This window comes from Bos grunniens, chromosome 5, assembly GCF_055505025.1.
Source record: "Bos grunniens cultivar Pamir isolate PY7600 chromosome 5, Bosgru_T2T1.0, whole genome shotgun sequence".
Classification (NCBI taxonomy): Eukaryota; Metazoa; Chordata; class Mammalia; order Artiodactyla; family Bovidae; genus Bos; species Bos grunniens.
This window is the reverse complement of record NC_141169.1, coordinates 19,979,889-20,000,000: the sequence shown is the minus strand read 5'-3', so window position 1 is coordinate 20,000,000 and position 20,112 is coordinate 19,979,889. Positions and strand designations below refer to the sequence as shown.

At 43.0% G+C, this 20,112-nt stretch overlaps 1 protein-coding gene across 6 annotated transcripts in view; it reads right to left on the bottom strand.

The window, feature by feature from the left end:
- Positions 1 to 20,112, bottom strand: part of LOC147371375 (uncharacterized) — a 63,624-nt gene that overhangs the window by 35,307 nt on the left and 8,205 nt on the right. For 4 of the 6 annotated variants that reach the window (XR_015164804.1, XM_086403783.1, XM_086403782.1 and 1 more), the window contains exon 2: positions 3,013 to 3,119. Coding sequence is in view for 3 of the 6 variants with exons in the window: in XM_086403783.1 (XP_086259909.1) it covers positions 3,013 to 3,119 (107 nt within the window). In the remaining 3 variants the exon portion in view is untranslated. The other 2 variants (XR_015164805.1, XR_015164806.1) reach the window with 2 other exon arrangements.

The following is a 20,112-nucleotide window of genomic DNA, read 5'->3' as shown; positions in this document are numbered from 1 at the left end:
TTCTGCAGTCAAGTAGCTGTGGTTTCAACTGCTGTCTCCATCTCAAAGAAGTTACCTATGAATGGGCAAGATAGTTAGCCTTGGAGCCTACATTTCCTCATCTGTAAAATGGTTATAGTAATAGTACCTGCCTGAAAGGTTGGGGTAAGGATTAAGTGAGATAATTATATGAAACACTTAGCATAGGGCCTGGCCTATTACAGGTGCTGGAGAAATGTTACCTTTATTTGTAGAGTCCATATTATTATAGTAAATGGTTTATTTGTGTGTGGTTTCCATCCTTTTCACTAAACCGATCTGCTTTTCTTTTTTTCTAATTGAAATATAATTGATTTACAATGCTGTGCTAGTTTCAGGTGTACAGCAAAGTGATTCACTTTATGTAAATAGATACACATGTGTGCATGCTAAGTCACTTCAGTTGTGTCTGACTCTTTGCGACCCCATGGACTGTAGTTTGCCAGGTTCCTCTGTCCATAGGATTCTCCAGGCAAGAATACTGGAGTGAGTTGCCATGCCCTCCTCCAGGTAATCTTCCCAATCAGGGAGTGAACCCACATCTCCTGCGACTCCTGCATTGCAGGCAGATTCTTGACTACCAGGGAAGCCCATATATATATATATATACACACACATACACTTTTTTTTTCAGATTCTTTTGCCTTATAGGTTATTACAAAATATTGAATATGGTTTCCTGTGCCATTCACTAGGTCCTTGTTGTTTATTTTATATATAGTAGTATGTATATATTAATCCCAGATTCCAATACATTGGTCAACTTTTATGTGGATGAATCAGGCAAACAGGTCATGGAAGACTGAGATTCTGTTATAAATTCAGAGGCGTTGTTATCAACATGACATCAATGTTCCTTCTAGGGATTCTAGTGTTTTTGATGCAAAACAATCATTAGGTGTGTGGTGTCCTCTCTGCATGGTTTCTAATGACTGTGTCTACCAAGAAGGCAAATGCCCCATTGGAAATGTGGTTCTTTTCCTGAATGATTTCTGAGCAAGGAAGAAAAGGTTTAAAAATAATAATTTTTGACAAATGATGGGAGCAGATTATAGAGGTATATGCTTTCTAGGACTGTGTGTGCATCTCAGGGGAATATTGTGTATCCTAATCAAAAATTATGGCTAATCGCCATCAAACCCACAGCAACAGAGCACGTTGTGGTAGGTGACAAGGTTATAGACGATGAGATAGCTGGAAGGGGAAGAGTGAGGATTGTGGTGCTGACCAGGAAAGGGAAGGCCTGGTTTCTGGTCCACTTAAGCTAACTGGTCAATGATTTCCTGTTTTGATTTTCATTGTCTAAAGTGTTTGGTGAACTAATTGCTACTTTGCGCAAACAACCATTTCTAGCTGGGAGGTGAGGACATTTGACTCCCCTTCTCCCAGTGGTTAGACCCAGGGTCTACCTATAAGCCAAGCAGATCATCTCTCTGCATTGAAATAGAAGCACCTGGCAGGCAAAGACCTTGCCTTCCTAGTTTACCAGTGCCTGGTACAGGATATTAGAGAATATATTCTGTATGTATATGGAATAAGTCCTTGACAGGCGCTTGTTGAATGAAAGAACAGACAGAGGTTTTTCCTCATTAGGCTGCTGGAGCAGCTTCTGCAGCAAAAACAAACAAGAGGAGGAGGAGAAGGGAGAATGGGGGAAGGAAGAGAAAGGACAGAAGGGGAAGAAGTGGGGTGGAGGAAGAGTGGAGGAGGAGGCGGGGAAGGAAAGAAGAGGAGGAGGGAAGTTCCAGCAAGTTGAGGAGGGCTCTGGTCAAGATTTCCAAAAGTTCATCTTCTCTGCACTCCTTCCCTGGCTCCCTCTTGCTCCCTAAGCTCCATCAGGAGAAGGCTGGTCATTGCTGATTTAGGATACTTTTCAAACCAAAGCTAAAAACACTTCAAAAGAGTGTGACATCTTAGGGATATCAAATGCCATGACCAGGAGATGCTGCTTACAGGAAAGTAAAATACAGCCTGTCTCTTTCTCAGTGGCTGTCATGCAGAAACAGTGGTTCCGGCTGACTTTAAAATTGCTGCCTAAATGAAGGAATGACGATCTTCTGGGAAATGTAGGCTCCTAATGGAGGGTTGTGGTTTGAAAAGTTTCCCACGCAGTGATTTTTTAAATGCCTATTGACCTCTCTGCAGTGGCTGCTTTTCCATCATAATCTGTTACATAATTACTGAGCAATTTCCAGGCTGCTTCTTACAAAACTGATTTAAACTTAGCCACCTAGACCAGCATCACTGAACTTTTTCTAGAATCTGTGGGGCTGATTAGAATTGCATTGGCAGAGCTAGAGAATCTGGTGATTTCAACCAAATGAACCCCTGGGAAAATTGGTTCAAGGGCTCCTTTTCTTTCCTAGGCTTGCAAGCGATGCTGTAAAGCCAACAATTGCGATCTAAATGGCTTGAGGAAAATTGAGTTTGGTGCCTGAATAAATGTTTGATTCCAAGTGACTCTCTCCACCTCCCAAATACTGCCCTTCCAGCATTGCATATTGAAACATGCAGTATCTGATAATCGATTTTGGTCCGAATTCTGTGATGAAAATAACAGAAGCAGAGTCCGGGTATCTTAAGCAAAGAAATGAATGTATTGGAAGGATACAAAAGAGCTCACGGAACAGAAGGAGAAGCCAGGAATCCACTTTATCAAAGTACGAGAGAAGCTGTAGGAATTCAAGTGGCAGGAATAATACAATTCCCTTTGGCCCTTGCTACCAGAGTAAGTGACTTAGAACCATTCTCAGTTTTTGCATCACTTGTCTCCACACTAAAATTCCAGCTCAAGAGCATCTGGGAGACCTAGTTTCAGCTACGTATGTGCTCTCCGTTCGGTTAGGATAGGGGAAGGCACCGTGATGGAAAAATGTTTCTCCTACAGGGAAAAAGGGATTCTCCAGAGAAAAATCAAGGCTCTCTCTCCTCAGGCTGTGGTGGCGCATGTCTGCCCCACTGCAGGGTAGAACATGGTGTGTATTTTTAACTCACCAGCCTCCAGTTCTACGCCATATCTTCCTTCTCCTCCAAACCATGTGTTAGCACACCAGGACAGCACACACCCGTCCCTGCAGAACAGTCTGGGATGTGTGAGCAGCCTAGAATTTTGGAGAAGGAGAAAAACGAGTTAAAGGAATGATGTGGGAGAGCGGAGGTGTGCGTATCATGCTCTTCTGAGCTGTTGATTTCTGTTCTCCTCAGGTCAACACATTTTTTATTTAATTTGAGAGAAACTCGAATTATACTTCTACAGCAGTACCTTCAAATCTGCTATCTGTGATTTCTTTTTTTTAACATGTGAAGAGAAAATTAAGAGTAATATCCAAGATGTTTTTTAAATTTCTTTTTCTAGAACTGACCTCTCTAAAATTTATTACATCATACAATTAATTATAACATGCACCAGTAATTTAAAATATTCTTTTATTGATGAGATAGACAATGACAAAAACTGAGGGTGCCACAGAAGTGGGGAAGTTGTTGGGCAGATTCAGCACCCTCACTTCCAGCTGCTCCAAAGCAGCTTGCTCATTTGATGGTCCAGTCTGTGATGTATCTTGCTCGAGGGTTTCCATGAAAATGACCTCTCAGGTGAAACTTCCTAAAAATCTATAATGCACCCAGGATTTCATCCCAGTGCATCCTGGAGTGGAGCAAAACAACACCTCCTAGAGAAGAAAATATCTTCCAGGGTTACACCTGTGCTAGCCTTAGTTTGAAGAATACGTATCTAATTCTGTTGCTGCTTCAGAAAATATAAAGACTTGTATCTCTCTTAAACGTATTTGTTACTTCTTTTAAAACTTTGGTATGTTTTATACAGTTCGGCAAAAAGTTAACCCTTGACTTTGATTCATGTTAGAGCAAATCAGTACATTCATTCCACTTCTCTTTTCCCTTTCAGTTCCAATCACCTCCCCCAGCACTGCAAATTTCCCTCCCCTCTCAGTGGCGACAAGTCCCCAACCCAGAATGGAGCTGATGTTTACCAGATATCTGTCACACGACAAACATAAATATATGTGTAATCCAAGATCCAGAGAGGTTTTAAAAAAAAAAGTATTCAGGGTCACAAAGCTAGTAATTGTAAGTTCACATTGGAACCTCTATCTGTCTGATTTCAAAGCACATTCCTCCCATTGTATTACGTCAAATAAGATAGTTGGCTATCAGCTCATCAAGAACTACTACACATTCCAGGAAAAAATGCATATTACGAGTTCCTAAGACCAAAATGACGCTAGAAGAGTTGGCTAAATGGAGGCAGAAATATGTCAGATATGTTGTATCTGACATATAGTCTCGTGGTTCTCTCCCTTTCCTGTTGGGGGTGCCCAGAGGGTGAGCGAGTGGATTGAGTACTCCTGAGCTCAGTGTTGAGCAGTTTAGGTCAGGGAGAAGGATGGCTAAAGGTTGGAGGACCATAAAGTCATGGTGAAAACTTATAAACTAGATGAAACAAAGCTTTCATTTAGGTGGACATTGATTCATTCTTTCATACAATGAGTATTTATGCTGTGTGTCTTTGAGTGTCTATGAGAGAGCAGGCATGCAAAGATGAGTAAGACATGGCTCTTCCTTCAAGGAATTCAGTGTCTATTGAGGAAGAGAGAGAAGTTAACAAGCTGTCAGAGTGGAGTGGGATAATACATATTTTCTCTGTCCTTATATGCCCATTCTATAATCAACATGTCATGGGCACACACTGGTTTTTGCTCATACATTATTCTCTCCAATCTGACTTTCTCTAGAAGGATTACATCTTCTCCACTGGAAAATCTGATGAGACTTTTAAATCTAGGGGTTTTCAACCCTCTGGGTACACGCATCCTAAGTCGCTTCAGTCGTGTCTGACCCTGTGTGACCCCATGGACTGTTTGTTGCCCACCAGGCTCCTCTGTCTAGGGGATTTCCCAGCCAAGAACACTGGAGTGGGTTGCCATGTCCTCCTCCAGGGGATCCTCCCGACCCAAGGATCGAACCCAGGTCTCTTTTGTCTCCTGCATTTCCAGGCAAGTTCTTTACCATGAATGCCACCTGGGAAGACCCCACAACCCTCTACTCACCAACGAGTGGCTTCCTTACCAAGCCGGAGCACTGTTTATTCCTTGGAATCAAAATCTTAAAGGAGGATAGAAAGGGAAAAAAAAAAAATCCCCAGAAATGACAGAAAATCATTCATTCTGGATCAGGGCACTGACAATACTTGAGTGTTCCTAGGCCCATCCCTGCCAGTTTCTATCAATTTAGGCATCTTCTGGACCCTCCAGAGAGCTGATAGAAATCCTCCTGATAAAGTCCCTTTTTTTATATATATATATAATTTTATTTATTTATGTTTGGCTACACTGGGTCTTTTTTGCTTTGCTTGGGCTTTCTCTAGTTGCAGCTAGCAGGGACTATGCATCATGCTGGTGTGTGGACTTACTGCGGTGGTGTCTCTTTCGTTTCAGAGCACAGGCTCTATGCACGTGGCCTTCAGTGGTTTTGGCTCACAGGCTCTAGAGCGCCGGCTCAGAGGTTGTGACCCATGGGCTTAGTTGCTCCCCAGCATGTGGGATCTTCCCAGACCAGGGATTGAACCCATATCCCCTGTATTGGCAGGCAGAGTCTTATACACTGTGCCACCAGGAAAGTCCAGGTCGCATTGTTAAACAGTGAAAAGACAAAATCCCCTGGGTGTGATATGGGTTGTCTGGGACAAGATTGAGAGCAGGAGGACCAGTTAGGAGACTACTGTAGTAATCCACATGAGACATGGTGAGAGACTGAACTCACTGAGTAGAGAGTGAAAGAAGGAAAGATGAATTCTAGAATCCAAAGAGATAGAGCTAGCTGGACTTGATGACCACCATGCAGAAATATGAAGAGTCACAAGAATTGTTTTTCCATGAAACCATGTAGGGCAGCTCACGTCAACTCCTTTCTGTTGGTCTAGAGGGTATGCTCTAACCTGGCCTTGGTTCTGGTGGTGCTTTCTTACCTGTGAAGGCTGCCTCTTCGCCCCCCTCTATCCTCCTAGTCCTGGGATGAACACATCACTTCCTCCCAAAAAATCATCTCCATTATGCAGTTGGCAGGGACATCAAATTCCTCCTTTCGCCTTGCCTCCTAAGCCCCTAGGGTACGTGTACAGTAGATTCTTGGAAATAGCTCTGGACAGCATGTCATTGTCCAACCTCAACAAGCACATTCCGATGACGACTGGACGTCACATGGACATTCGCTACATTTGTGATTCCATTTATATCCTCACCTACATGACCACAGCCCACGCAGTTCACACCACCTCAGCGCTCCTTCCCTATCGGGTTCCTGAGGTGTCCTGTGCCGTCAACTCTGCTACAGAGGAAAGGTGTTCAAGGAGTGGTGTGGTCATGTGGAAAGAATCCGGCAGCGCTGGGCAGAGGTGGACCTGGTGGACTATGCTCTTTCCCCTCAAAAGGAACACACAGCTCACAAGCAAACAGCAACCTTTGTGAGTCAGTGCCCGCTCTGCCTGACTGTCCTTTGCACCAATCTTTTGAACCAATAAATACAGGAACACCCACAACTACCACCTCTTATCTGCAGGAAAATAAGCCAGTTAGGGAAGTTGTGCAAGACACTGAACAAATATCCACAAGAACCAAGCACTCCACCCTCCCTGGAAAGCCCTTCAACCCTGGATGTGAGGCGCTCACTGTTGAGATGGAGAAGAATTGACAATGGCTTTAGTTGGGTCTTTCTCTAGTTTCTCTTTTTTTTTGGAAGATATCTTGGAACTTGAGGCTCTTTAAAAAAAAAATAACATTTTAAGGAACATATTAGTGGCATTCAGAATATCACATTATTTCCTGGGTGATCTTCTGAGAAAATAAAAGCAAGATATTGGTGTGTTCTAGTGACTTTAGGAACCTCAGACTTTTCAGATCCATGCTATTAAATAACTCCCCTATTTAAGGCTGTCCAAGTAACTAATGGGCTGCAGACTCTCAGACTGTGAAGGAAATCTTGAAGGATGATAGAAGACAAAGAAACCAACATATCTCACTTACAGTTGATGCTCCCAGGCAGTTTTTTTGCTGGGTGATTAGATTATTGTATGTGTTACAACTTGATCACCTGTATTTCATTTCAAATACATTTTCCTTAGTTTCTTTGCCAGCAAAGCACACTTGATAGAAATGCCTCAAAATCAATTTATACTGCTCCACTAGTTTTATGCATTTTAAATTTCAGGAAACAACAATTAGGATATTTTCAATGAAGAAAAGAGCTCCATTAAGCTGCCACAAATGTCAAAAGTTCCTGGCTATGCGAACACTTATGTAATTGTTCTGGAAACCCCACGCACCGGAGTAGACCTACAACATAAGGAATGACTCACTATTTCTACGCACATACTCTCCCTAAAATGTGCTCCAGTTTGGTTTTTTTTTTTTCCCCTGAAGGGGGAAAGACAAAATATGGTACATCAAATCCAAAAGTTCTTTCTGTTATCTTTTGGAAGTACTGCCTCACATGAGAGCATTAGAAGACGTTGCTGTTTTCATTAATGAAGCAGCCAGATGGGCTAGAATTAAAACAGGTTGAAACTCTGAAATCCTTCCTGAAAGACAAAATCACATAAAGAATGTGTGGGTTCTCAAGTTTCCAAATGGTCTGCATTTCCTCTTGTGACTTTATCCTCAAGTTTGTTTTTTAAAAGTTGTAGCTGGTAGCATATGACTGGTGTCTTATCTTCTGAGCAATGTTAAGGCACACACCATCAAACGCCAATGAGAACACACAGGCCTGGGCCCACAACACCAAGGCTCATATACTCCCAGAGCTTTTTAAAAAATATTTATTTATTTGGCTGTGTGGGGTCTCAGCTGTGGGCTGTGGGATTTTCACTGCATCAAGCATGGTCTTTCATTGTTGCTAACGGACTTTCTAGTTACTCTGCAGCATGTGGGATCTTACTTCCCCAACTAGGGATCAAACCTGTGTCCCCTGCATCGCAAGGTGGATTCTTAACCACTGGACAACCAGGGAAGTCCCATCTCTGGGGGCTTTTAATGGATACCTTGTTACTGTTCAGCCACTAAGTCGTATCCATCTCTTTGCGATCCCAAGAACTGCAGCATGCCAGGCTCCTCCGTCCTTCACTATCTCCTGGAGTTTGCTCAGATTCATGTCCATTGATGCTATCTAACCATCTCATCCTCTGTTGCCCCCTTCTTCTTTGGCCTTCAACCTTTCCCAGCATCATGGTCTTTTCCAGTGAGTTGGCTCTTCGTATCAGGTGGCCAAAGTATTGGAGCTTCAGCTTCAGCATCAGTCCTTCCAATGAATATTCAGGGTTTATTTCCTTTAGGATTGACTGGTTTGATCTCCTTGCTCTCCAAAGTACTCTCAAGAGTCTTCTCTAAGTCCAAATGCTTGTGGGGAACTTGCTGAAGCATACTGCATAAGCTGTGTCCCCTACAGCACATGTTTGGTGCTACCAACACCATGGTAGAGCATTAGCAAGAGATGGAATGAAGTTTAGACATTCCATCAGTGGGGAACCAAACCAGGTTTGTTTATGTGAGGACTCTAGGGGCAGTTCTGTTGGGCAGTTGAAACAGATTGTAAATGGGAGTTCCTGTTTAGGCAGTGATGGGCTGGCCATATGGTGGTCATCAGAGATTTTCAACAAGAGGTCATCAGTCTGTACCCTACCTGAGAGGATGAAGAGTAGGAATCTGGCAGGCAATACCCAACGTGGATCAAGCTGCCACAGATGGAGATGAAACAGGAGTTCAGAACAGAACCTGGAGCCCAGCTGACCAGATACTGATTAGATAAACCTGGAGCCCAGCTGACCAGATACTGATTAGATAAACTACTTACACTTCCTCTGACTAAGAGTAGACTTGGGTTCAACTCCTGGGATAGTGCTGAGCTGCACATGAGTCTCCATGGCCTCAGCCCAGGATTGAGCCTGAATTCAGGGAAAGACACCAGGCAGATGGCCAAGCACCACCCACACCAAAGTTCTCGTGGCTCTCAGCCCACTTTTTTTTTTTTTTTTAACAATTTCATCCCTTTTCACAAGATGTTTTAATTACTTGAAATTCACAGGTCCTAACTCCTCAGGATCTAGTTCCAAAAGCGTCTCCTTTTCAAAAAGTTCAAAAAATGAATCCCTTCTTCACTCCTGACACTTTCTATACCTTGTCTTATCCTGTTTTTCTTTACACATCTCTCCTTGAGTAGCCTTCAAGCTTCTTGCCAAATGAGCTTTGGCATCTCCTGAGCCCAGCACAGCACCAGCACAGCCTAAGATCTGAACACATATTTAATGATAAATAAATGGATGGTGTAACTGAATGATTCAGTTCACTTAATGGGGTGAGCAAGTATTTATCAAATGGAAGCTGATCAATAAACAAGTTAACGAATGAATTGTTAACATTCCACATGTTGACAAAGGATACAGAATGATAGCAGTAGATAACAGTTATGTACTGCTGACTGTCCTGGGCGCCTTACATAGATTATCTTATTTCATCTTCATAACAACTTAAGATGGAAGTGCTATTATGACACCCATTTTACAGGTGAAAAAATGGAGGCATCGTGCTAGAGTCTTTAAGAAGTTAGTCTGATCTGAGATCTGTTCATTCTACTCAGCAATAGGATCACTCACTTCTCAGGCCTTTCACTTGCCACCGGGATGTGGTGACTGTTGGGGGTGGGAAAGATGACATCAGGCCCTCCTTGTCTCTCTGCCTTTCTCTTCCTCCCCTTCCGGTGTGTCTTGCATTAACAAGAAGAGTATGTCTCCTGCAGTTTGATTGCTGGTTCCCCCATGATGACTGCCCCTTTCTCTCCTGATGAGGATAGGCTAGAGTTGTACTGAAAAAGGGCTTCCCTGGTGGCTCAGATTGTAAAGAATCCACCCGCAGTGCAGGAGACCCAGATCCAATCCCTCGGTTGGGAAGATCCTCTGGAGGAGGGCATGGCAACCCACTCCCGTATTCTTGCTTGGGGAATCTCATGGACAGAGGAGCCTGGAGGGCACAGTCTATAGGGTTGCAAAGAGTTGGATGCCATGAAGTGACTTAGCACGCACACATGCATCTACTGAAATAGTCTATAGAGTTGGTTCCTTTGAGTTCTTGACCTTGCTAGCATCAAGGTGTAGGTGTGGCAGAAGATGAAATGAAATAATAAGGCATTTCCCTAATCATCTGATATCTGTGTATCTACTTCCTTTTGAAGACCCCAGGAAGTACTTTACCTACATCATCCACTTCAGTCCTCACTTCAACCCCTGGAGGGAGGTATCCTTATCCCCCAACACACTTATGAGGCAACTGAGAGTCCCAGACGTTTGGCAATCTTGCCTAACGTCCCTGAAGCTGAACGAAGAGCCAGGATTGGAACCGAGGGTCGTCCGCCTCCAAGAGACACAATTCAGGAACTGTCTACGAAGTCCTTCTTTTTGAGCATGCTTATCAACACGTAGCATGCTGTCACTAAAATACTTTGGTGGTGGGGACATGGCCATAGTCATCTTCTCTGGCTATGGGTCAAGGTCTCCTTTAAAGCATGACTTTGATGGCAGCCTTTTGGTCTGCTTACTAAAGAAAGTCATAAAGATGTCATTCATTCATGTAAAGTCAGAGACAGAAGCCAGGTATGATGGTGTCTCCTCCCTCTACTGACTTCCCCTGTCCTCTCCTCTTCTGCTCTTTAGCAGCTCAGTCACTCACAGATTACATGCAGCTGTTTTCATTGACCTGCTCACGACGGATGACAAGTGGCTCTTACGGAACAGGGTACCAGTAGGAGAGAGGAGCCCGGAGCCTTCGCCCACGCTGTTTGCTTTGTGAAATTCCAGACTGTTTAATCTGCTCTACCTCATCCTGAGAACTCCAGATTCCACTTTTCTTAATGACTTTCCCCTCTTTGAATGCCTACACAGTTATCTTTGAAGAAGGAGAAAAAGAATAGATGAATCATTTGCAGGAAACGGAGGGGAGAGAAGTGTGGTTGGAACAGCAGATGGCTAAGTGTGTGGGCATGTGGCTGCCTCCGTTGTTCCTTCCCTCCACCACCCTCTGGACACGAGTCCTTTGGGAGTCAGTGTACACTCATTTTGGGTGGGGGCTGCGCCCGATTTCAGACACTAACATGTAATTGCACATCTGCTCAGATTCCTCTCAGACACTGAAATTCCAGGGAGAGTGGGAAACTCAGGCTAGGTTCAGATTGAAATGTTGGTCCTCTCTTTGAAGTTTTGACATTAAACATTCTAATAAGGTGATAAACTCCTTTCAGTTAGTAGCAAGAGAATTTCTCGTGCGGTCTTCTTTCTCCTGTAGAATATGAAGTCAGGACGTGAATTTTCTTTCCGTGCCACAGGGCAAGCTCTCTAACCCGGGAAGGGGTTGGCAGATGTGTACAGGGAAGCCAGAGGAGACAGACTACCTATAGATAGAAATCTGCATTAAGCAGGAAAACACAAATTGTTCTTGGTGGGGCTTTTGGTGGGGGCCGGGGGGTGCAGAAAGGACATAAAGACACTACAGTTGTGGGGACAAGTGTCCATGTATTGCTCTCCAAAGGTAGCTTTTTGCTATATATATGGAGATGATACCAAAGACGGTCTGTTCACTTGGATAACTGAAATAAGTTTCCAGAATCCCGAGAATCCAAGAGAACATACATTTTTGGAAAAGCTTGACTTTTTTCCCCAGAAGGTTTCGTGTAGACCCTCCTGTTACTTCTAAGTAAATTTCCAAATGTTATCTGGATGTCACATCAAGATAAGTAATTGTGGCCATTTTATTTTTAGATTACGAAACTCATTCCATCAATAAACTCTTCCACCGATTTTTCCCCCACTTCCATCATCACCATCTGCCCTCCCACCTCTGGCTGCACAGGACGGGACTCTGGTGTGAGCACGTGAATGAATGTGCAGAGAGGTAAGAGCTTGGTAGTTTTTAGTGCAATAGGATTTTTGGTAAAATACATGTCTAGAAGTTGAGATATGTTTCTTAATGTGTGAGCATGCCTACTTATTCGTTAAGCCACATCTGACTTTTGGCAGCCCCACAGTCTGTAGCCCATCAGGCTCCTCTGTCCATGGGCTTTCCCAGGCAAGAATACTGGAGTGGGTTGCCATTCCCTTCTCCAGGGGGTCTTCCCAACCTAGGGATTGAACCCAAGTCTCCTGCATTGACAGGTGGGTTCTTTACCACTGAGCCACCAGGGAAGCCCATGTTTCTTAACAGAAATTATTATATACCACTTGGAAACAAAGAACTGTGGTAAAATGCATTTTTTTTAAATTAATGAACACTCCTTCAGAATCAACTTTAATCATAAAAGTCATCTGATCAAGAATGAGTAAACTCAGCCCAGAAATCAATCTAAATGATCATAAAAAAAATCTGTCATCATAAATCTAGTAAATAATAGAATTTTCACCTTCATTATGATGTGGTGAGTTGTTTATCTGAAAGTCCTTCATATTAACCTTCATAAAAGCACTAATTCTTGGATCCTCAAAAGCTTTAAAATAACTCTTCATAATTTATAAACATGGCCATACCAGACTAATTTGTGTGGTTCTTGGGATGTCCCACCCAGCTTCACCTGACCCCCAGCCCCAGCATGGTCCTGAATGGACAGCCTCCTGGGGCTGGAGAGGGTGGGGGATTGGGGTGGGGATCTGGTGGGATCACAGCTCACCTGCCATAACAGGAACCTCATCAGTGGTTCCTGGCCCAGGTCTGACCTGACAAAACTCATGCCCAGGGAAGGCTGCTGCCCTCCCGCCTCTTCCAGGCAGCTTGCTAAGATGTGGAATCTGGCTTCCCTAATGGCTCCCTGAAATGGCCGAGTAACAACCCAGATGTTCAGGGGACTAAAACTTTGAGTCAAGGAACTAGAGGCCGAGAAGATAAATCCTTCTTCCTTTCTCCACCCCCACCTCTATTTGATGGATTGTTTCAAGGTGACTTGCAGGATGAGCAACTGGCTCGTAATTCTTCATGACTTTATGGCCAGTCCCCAACACGCCTGCCTAGTAACTGCATTCCTTTCTCCCCTGTCTCATCTCTGTGTCTCACTTTTGCAGCCCTGGGATTGCAGGGGCCATCATAGCAATCTCTGCCATAGGTTTTATTCTCTAGGGAATTTGGCTAATGATTAAAAAAAAAAACTCCACACATCATATCTTCAGTCTAGCCTCCTACCTACAGTCTATTTTCTTTTTAATAAGAATGAACAGAGATCTAAAGTTTATATCAAGGTTAACTAGAGCTGCTCCAGTGAAGTGCCTCTGGGTGGAGAATATGTTCTCTAAATCTAACTTCTCTGTAAGTGGGTTTCATCTCACCACAGGATGCTTGGATACTAGCAGTTCTTTTCTCAAACTGATTGCTTCTGTCCAGCCTGGTTGGAGGGAGCATCTGCCAACCCCTCCCCGGGTTAGAAAGCTTGCACTGTGGCTCAGAAAGAACAACCCAGAAATAGTTTTTCTTACATATAGCCTGGTATTTACAAACCTACCTCCAGATCTCTATCGTATTTGATGCCACGCTCCATCTTCCTTGTATACTTACCTTCCCTTTTACTCTCAGCAAATTCCTGATATGTATGTACGATAAATCTGTTTCAAAGGAAAAATCAAAATCTTTTTGATTCAGGACATTCTGTTTTGGGTAAAATATGTATCTTTTAATCGACAGTTTGAGAATATCAGACACCAAGAGCAATGTGATATTTGAAGACTGTAAACAAGACACTTTAAACCATACCCAGAATGAGAAAGTGAAAAATATTTCATTTCCATATTTAATGAACCAGATAGTATCTTCTTATGGAGAGAAAGGGGGTGAGGATAAAGGCGCTTAGATTTTTAGTGCTACTGAAAAGCAGAGTCTATGAATGTTGGAAGAGAGTATTAAGGCTGTTATTTTAATGAGTTAAAATTCTTCAGAAGGTTTGCATTGATAATAATATCTGAGGCTGAATTTAAGACAAACACTCTTCTGGGATTAAAACAAAACAAACAAAGATTGGGACTCTTGGATCCTGAGCAAGCCTGAGGAATGAGAAAAGCTTTCATTATAAGATGGCATTTAGAATGAGATGGAAAGAAAAAGTCAGGTATCAGTGAGTTATATATCAAAGTGTGTTCAGGGGTTGTTAAAGGCCTCTACATTTTTTTTTTTTTTAATTTGAAGCTAATGATTGAGTTATGGTATTTTAAGTTCAGTGGCTACTATCAACTTAATATTACGGCTGAAAAATAAGGTATAAAAATAAAATAGGATTTTTATTTTATTTACCAGTCAAAAAAAAAAAAAGGGACAGAATATGAGTAGATAGTTCAAAGACAAGGAAATTCAAACAGACTTTAAACATGTGCCAAGATGCTTGATCTGACTCTTAGTATGAGAAATGGACGTTAAAGTTGCCACAAGATATCCAGATTCATCTGTCAGATTGGCAATAGCTTTAACAGCACAGTGTGTCAGCTAAGGTATGAAAAAATACATTAGTGGTAGGAATGCAAACTCTACAGTCTCGGAAAGGGGCATTTGAGTGACAAGAAGCAAAATCATATACTTGCATACTCTAAGCAAGCAATTCCACATGTAAGAATGTATCCCACAAACATACTCATACACAAAGTGGACAAGTGAATAAAAGCATACTCACTGCAGTCATTGCTTGCACTGGTAAAATAGATAATGAGGAACCACCATGCCCACTGACAGGAAGATTTCATAAATAAACCATGCTGTGCTCACACAATGGAAAACTATTTGTGTGTGCTAAGAATTGATGCTTTTGAACTGTGGTGTTGGAGAAGACTCTTAAGAGTCCCTTGGACTGCAAGGAGATCCAACCAGTCCATTCTGAAGGAGATCAGCCCTGGGATTTCTTTGGAAGGAATGATGCTAAAGCTGAAACTCCAGTACTTTGGCCACCTCATGCAAAGGGTTGACTCATGATGCTGATGCTGGGAGGGATTGGGGGCAGGAGGAGAAGGGGATGACAGAGGATGAGATGGCTGGATGGCATCACTCGATGGATGTAAGTCTGAGTGAACTCCGGGAGTTGGTGATGGACAGGGAGGCTGGAGTGCTGCGAGTCATGGGGTCGCAAAGAGTCGGACACGACTGAGCGACTGAACTGAACTGAACTGAAGTCACTTCAGTCCTGTCTGACTCTTTGTGACTCCATGGACTGTAGCTTGCCGGCTTCTCTGTCCATGGGCTGCTCCAGGCAAGAATACTGGAGTGGGTTGCCGTGCCCTCCTCCAGGGGATCTTCACAACCCAGAGATCAAACCCACATCTTTTATGTCTACCTCCATTGGCAGGCAGGTTCTTTACCGCTAGCAGCACCTGGGGAGCCCATGGAATACTATAGAGCAACTAAAAAGAATGAGGAAGCTCTATGTTTTCTGATGTGAGCCCATTTCCAAAATGTGTTCAGTGAAAAATCAAATTGCACTCCTGTATGTTTAGTCTGCACTGTTGTGTAATGATAACATCAGCAATAGTAAATGTGTATGTTTGTATATGTATAGTCTCTCTCTTCGAGGGTATGCACCAGACTAGTTAACAATTATTGTCTCTAGGGAAGGGATCTAGGTGTCTAGGAGAGGCTTACTTTAACTCTCTACCACTTGTTTCCTTTTGAATTTTGTTCCATGCATGAGTATTATCTGTGCTGTGACTTAGGCGCTCAGTCGTGCCCGACTCTTTGTGACCCCATGGACTGCAGCCCGCCAGGCTCCTCTGTCCATGCAGATTCTCTAGGCAAGAATACCAGAGTGGGTTGCCATGCCCTCCTTCAGGGGATCTTCCCAACTCAGGGATTGAACCGAGATCTCCCACATTGCAGGTGGATTCTTTACCGTCTGAGCCACCAGGGAAGTCTGAGTATTATCTATCCAAATATGTCACTAATATTTATTTTTTAAGAGGAGGAAAAACTGTATATGTAGACATTTGAAAGGGAGTTTTCATCTAATTCACGAGAAAACTCTATTCTGTTGTTCCAAGTCAACTGGAAGCAACATACACATTATTTTTTCATTTATTTTAAAATAAGCTTTATTTATTTAAAATAAACTTTATTCAGGGCAGTTTTCCATTTAGGGCAAAATTGAGCAGGAGGTTTCCCATCTACTCATGTGCACAGCCTCCCCCATTACCAACATCCCCCACCAGAGTCCATTTGTTATAAACCATGAACCCATAATGAGATGTCATTATCACCAAAAGTCCACAAATTAAATAAGGATTCACTCTCAGTTCGGTACATTCTATGAATTTTAACAAATATATACTGATACATATCCAGCATTTTAATACTGTTCAAAATAGTTTCACTGCCCTAAATATCCTCTGTACTCCACCAATTCACCCCTCTCTCCCTACAACCTCTAGCAATCACTGATTTTTTTCCTGTCTCAGTAGTTTTGTCTTTTCAAGAGTGTCATATAGTGGGAATCATGCAGTGTGTAGCCTTTTTCAGATGTGCTTATTTCATTTAGCAACATGCATTTAATTTCCTTCCATGTTTTTTCATATCTTGATAACTCATATTGTGATATTTAAACTGCCCTTAAAATAAGACCTAATTTGTGCAAGCTTTAAAAAGTTAAGTTATTCTTCTATAATTTGTAATCTCCCAATTGCTTGGTGATGAATTTTGCCATTAAGTTTTCCAAGAAATGCATGGTAAGTGAGAACAAATTAAACAGAAAAATTTACTGTACCAGAGCAAATATTTCCATTTTGGAGAACTAATCACTTCTTCCTTATGTAAGTGTACTTTAGAAAGTACTGTATGTTATCTTCTTCTTATGCCTTCCTGCCATGTCTTCTTATTACATCATTCCATAATCACTTAGTTTTCATACATAAAATGATGATTTTTGGAGTTCCTCATTGTAAGTCTAAATCTTCCCATCCTGTGTTGGTGGGACTCTGTCTGTCACCACCACCACCATCCTTATGGATCTTGAACTTGATACTAAGACGACACTGAGGCTACCTCTGCAACAGTCTCTCTTAGATCATGGTCCCAGCTGTAACCTACTTGAGGGGAGTGTCCCCACGTGATTTATTCTTTTACCCCTCAGAAGACCTTGCCCCAACTCATCAGAGATACCGAGCATGGATTCTCTGAAAGGTAGAAGACAGTCATTTTGGCAAAGCATAAAACATTTTCAATCTGTACTGCCTTCTGCGACAGATACTGATGATATTTTTCCAAAAAGAGGAGAGAAGTCTGCTATGGTTCAGGGCAGTGAAATGGACATCTCATTGTCAGAGAGACTCTGGGAGCAGGTGGAAAAGGCACGGCCAGGTGTCCTCTGCTACCAGGCCAGCCTCCAGGGGCCCCAAACACAAGAATACCTGAAAGCAATATGCCCAATTCTCCACTTAAATAACCATGTTTAGCTCTGTCTACAGATAAGGGACGGCCCTCCACCTCCATTGCAGCAATAGGACTGATCCCTTACAATTTTGTTTCTAATGAAAAATATGAGGGACAGAAGCTGTATTCATTTATTTATTAACAAAACTTCACTTTAAGGAACAGTGATTGTAATCCCACTTGTTGCATGTATTAGAAACGCCACTTCTTGAGTGGTGGAACTTCTCTAGAAGCTTAACTAGGATGCTTTTACTCCACTTTCAACTTTTCCGCAGGTCTGAAATTTTCATAATAAAAAGTTAGAGGCAAAAAGCAATTTCTCTCCTGGAGAGAAATGACATCACTGGCATTTAGAAGAACGTTTTCCCCCCCTTTCCTGGCTACAATTACAAGCATCTCTCAGTACCTCCCGGTGTGAGGTAAGATAAGGATTTTGTCATCTTCTATTAATAGGGAAGGATTTTGAGTCACAGAAGGGCTAAGTGATTTTTCTAGCCCCAGAAATAAGAAGAATAAAATGAAGCAAGATGATTAGTTCATTATTTTAGGAACAGAACTATTGTGGTGAAGAGCATCATTTTCTTGAACAATTGCAATTGCTTCCTAATTGGTTTTCCTGCCCCCAGTTTCTCTCTCTCCTCCAGTCTACTCACTCCTTTTGTTAACAGAACCATATTCTGAAATCACGTCACACATATAAATATCTGTGATGACTTCTCACTATCTAAATAAAAATTCCAAACTCCTTAGCAGGATATCCAAAGCCCAGGTCCACCTGGCTTTAAACTCCCTTTCCTCTTTCTTTGCCTCTGTGTCCTTTATAGGGCTTCCCACGTGGCTCAGTGAGTAAAGAATCCGCCTGCAATGCAGGAGATGCGGGTTCAATTTCTGGGTCGGGAAGACCCCTGGAGAAGGGGTAGGCTACCCAGTCCGGTATTTTGAGGCTTCCCTGGTGGCTCAGATGGTAAAGAATCCGGCTGCAATGCAGGAGACCTGGGTTTGATCCCTGGGTTGTGAAGATCCCCTGAAGAAGGGAAAGGCTACCCACTCCAGTATTCTTGCCTGGAGAATCCCATGGACAGAGCCTGGCGGGCTACAGCCCATGGAGTCTCAAAGAGTGGGACATGACTGAGCAACTGAACATGCACACCCTCTCTAACTGCTCACCTGCTCTCCAGTTCTCACGCACAGCTGTCCTTGCCTCCAAACCTTCGTTCATGCCACCTGGCTCTTATCCAGAGTGCCTTTCTTTCTCTATCCCTCTGGGACCATGGAGAGAGGGGCATCTGCTAACAATGACACATCGCAAGTGCCACCAATGTCAGTAACAGAAATAATTTTAAAAACCTCACAGGTCACTGAGTCTAACTAGAGAATGTCACAGCTAATTCTCCATCTTTACAGCATTAGAGTACTACAGGAGCTATACTGAATTACCTAAAGGAAATTACCATATAGACACTCTAACAAAAGCGCAGAGAAATCCCCATTATAAAGGCTTTGTCCCTGGGAAACTGGTCAGGCCAGCGGGGTGGATTAAGGGACGGGGGGCGGGGGGGGGGTGGGGGGGGGCACGGCCAAGCAAGGGTTTAGACTTTAGAAAAGAATCTAAAATTTCTGATGGCTCCAGAAAAACTTGACAAACTTACACACACACACACACACACACACACACACAAAGCACATACGTCAGACATTTAATAAAAATAACTTTGAAATCACGCGTGTGCAAAAATTACTATAGCAAGTGTGCTGAGCAGGCGAGGTGTGGTTCTACCATGCGGCCTTCAGCAAAAGCACCCTTCACCCACAAATGGAAGGTCCCTCCCATTCATGGGAGAGTGGCTCTCATACTCAGTTCTGACTCAGCTCCTTCTCCCTCTACCTGAAAAGCTCCTGCCAGGCGAGACATCAAAGGAAGGAAGGAACTTCCCAGAGACTTCTTAGATGCAGGAGGCCTTAAAACCTTCAGTATCAGCGACAACAAATCCAGATCACGGAGGATGGCTGCATTGCTTCGGCCAGTAGATTTCTAATTTGCCTCGTTTAGATTGTGCAGGGAGATTCCAAGGCAGCGCAGTGGTAAAGAATCTGTACGCAGATTCGATCCCTGGGTCAGGAAGATCCCCTGGAGAAGGAAATGGCAACCCACTACAGTATTCTGGCCTGGGAAATCCCATGGACAGAGGAGTCTGGCAGGCTCCAGTCCATGGGGTTGCAAAGAGTTGGACACGGCTTAGTGAGTGAAGAACAAGACTGTGCAGGCAATGGGAATGGCTGTGAGCCATCAGAGATGGAGGGGAAGAGTGCCTGCTGCAGTCCCAGACTGCTGGGAAGTCCCTCTGAGACAACCAATGTCCCCAAGCTCCCCAATTTATTTATCCCCAATTTATTTATTTATTTATCTCTAGGCACCTTGAAATCTAGGCTGCGTACAATAGCCACTAAGAGGGGTGGTAAGGCAATGGGCTCTGTTCTTTAACATTTTTCTTTAAGAATCTTGCATGAATTTTTTTTTTTCTTTCTATTCCTAAGAACAGAACTGACACTGTATTGTTTCTCATGATATGATCCCTTTTCAGAGAGGTCAATCAACATTTATTAAGAGCTGTATGTGTGTGTGTGAATAATAAAAACACGTAACTATCAATGAATTAGTATT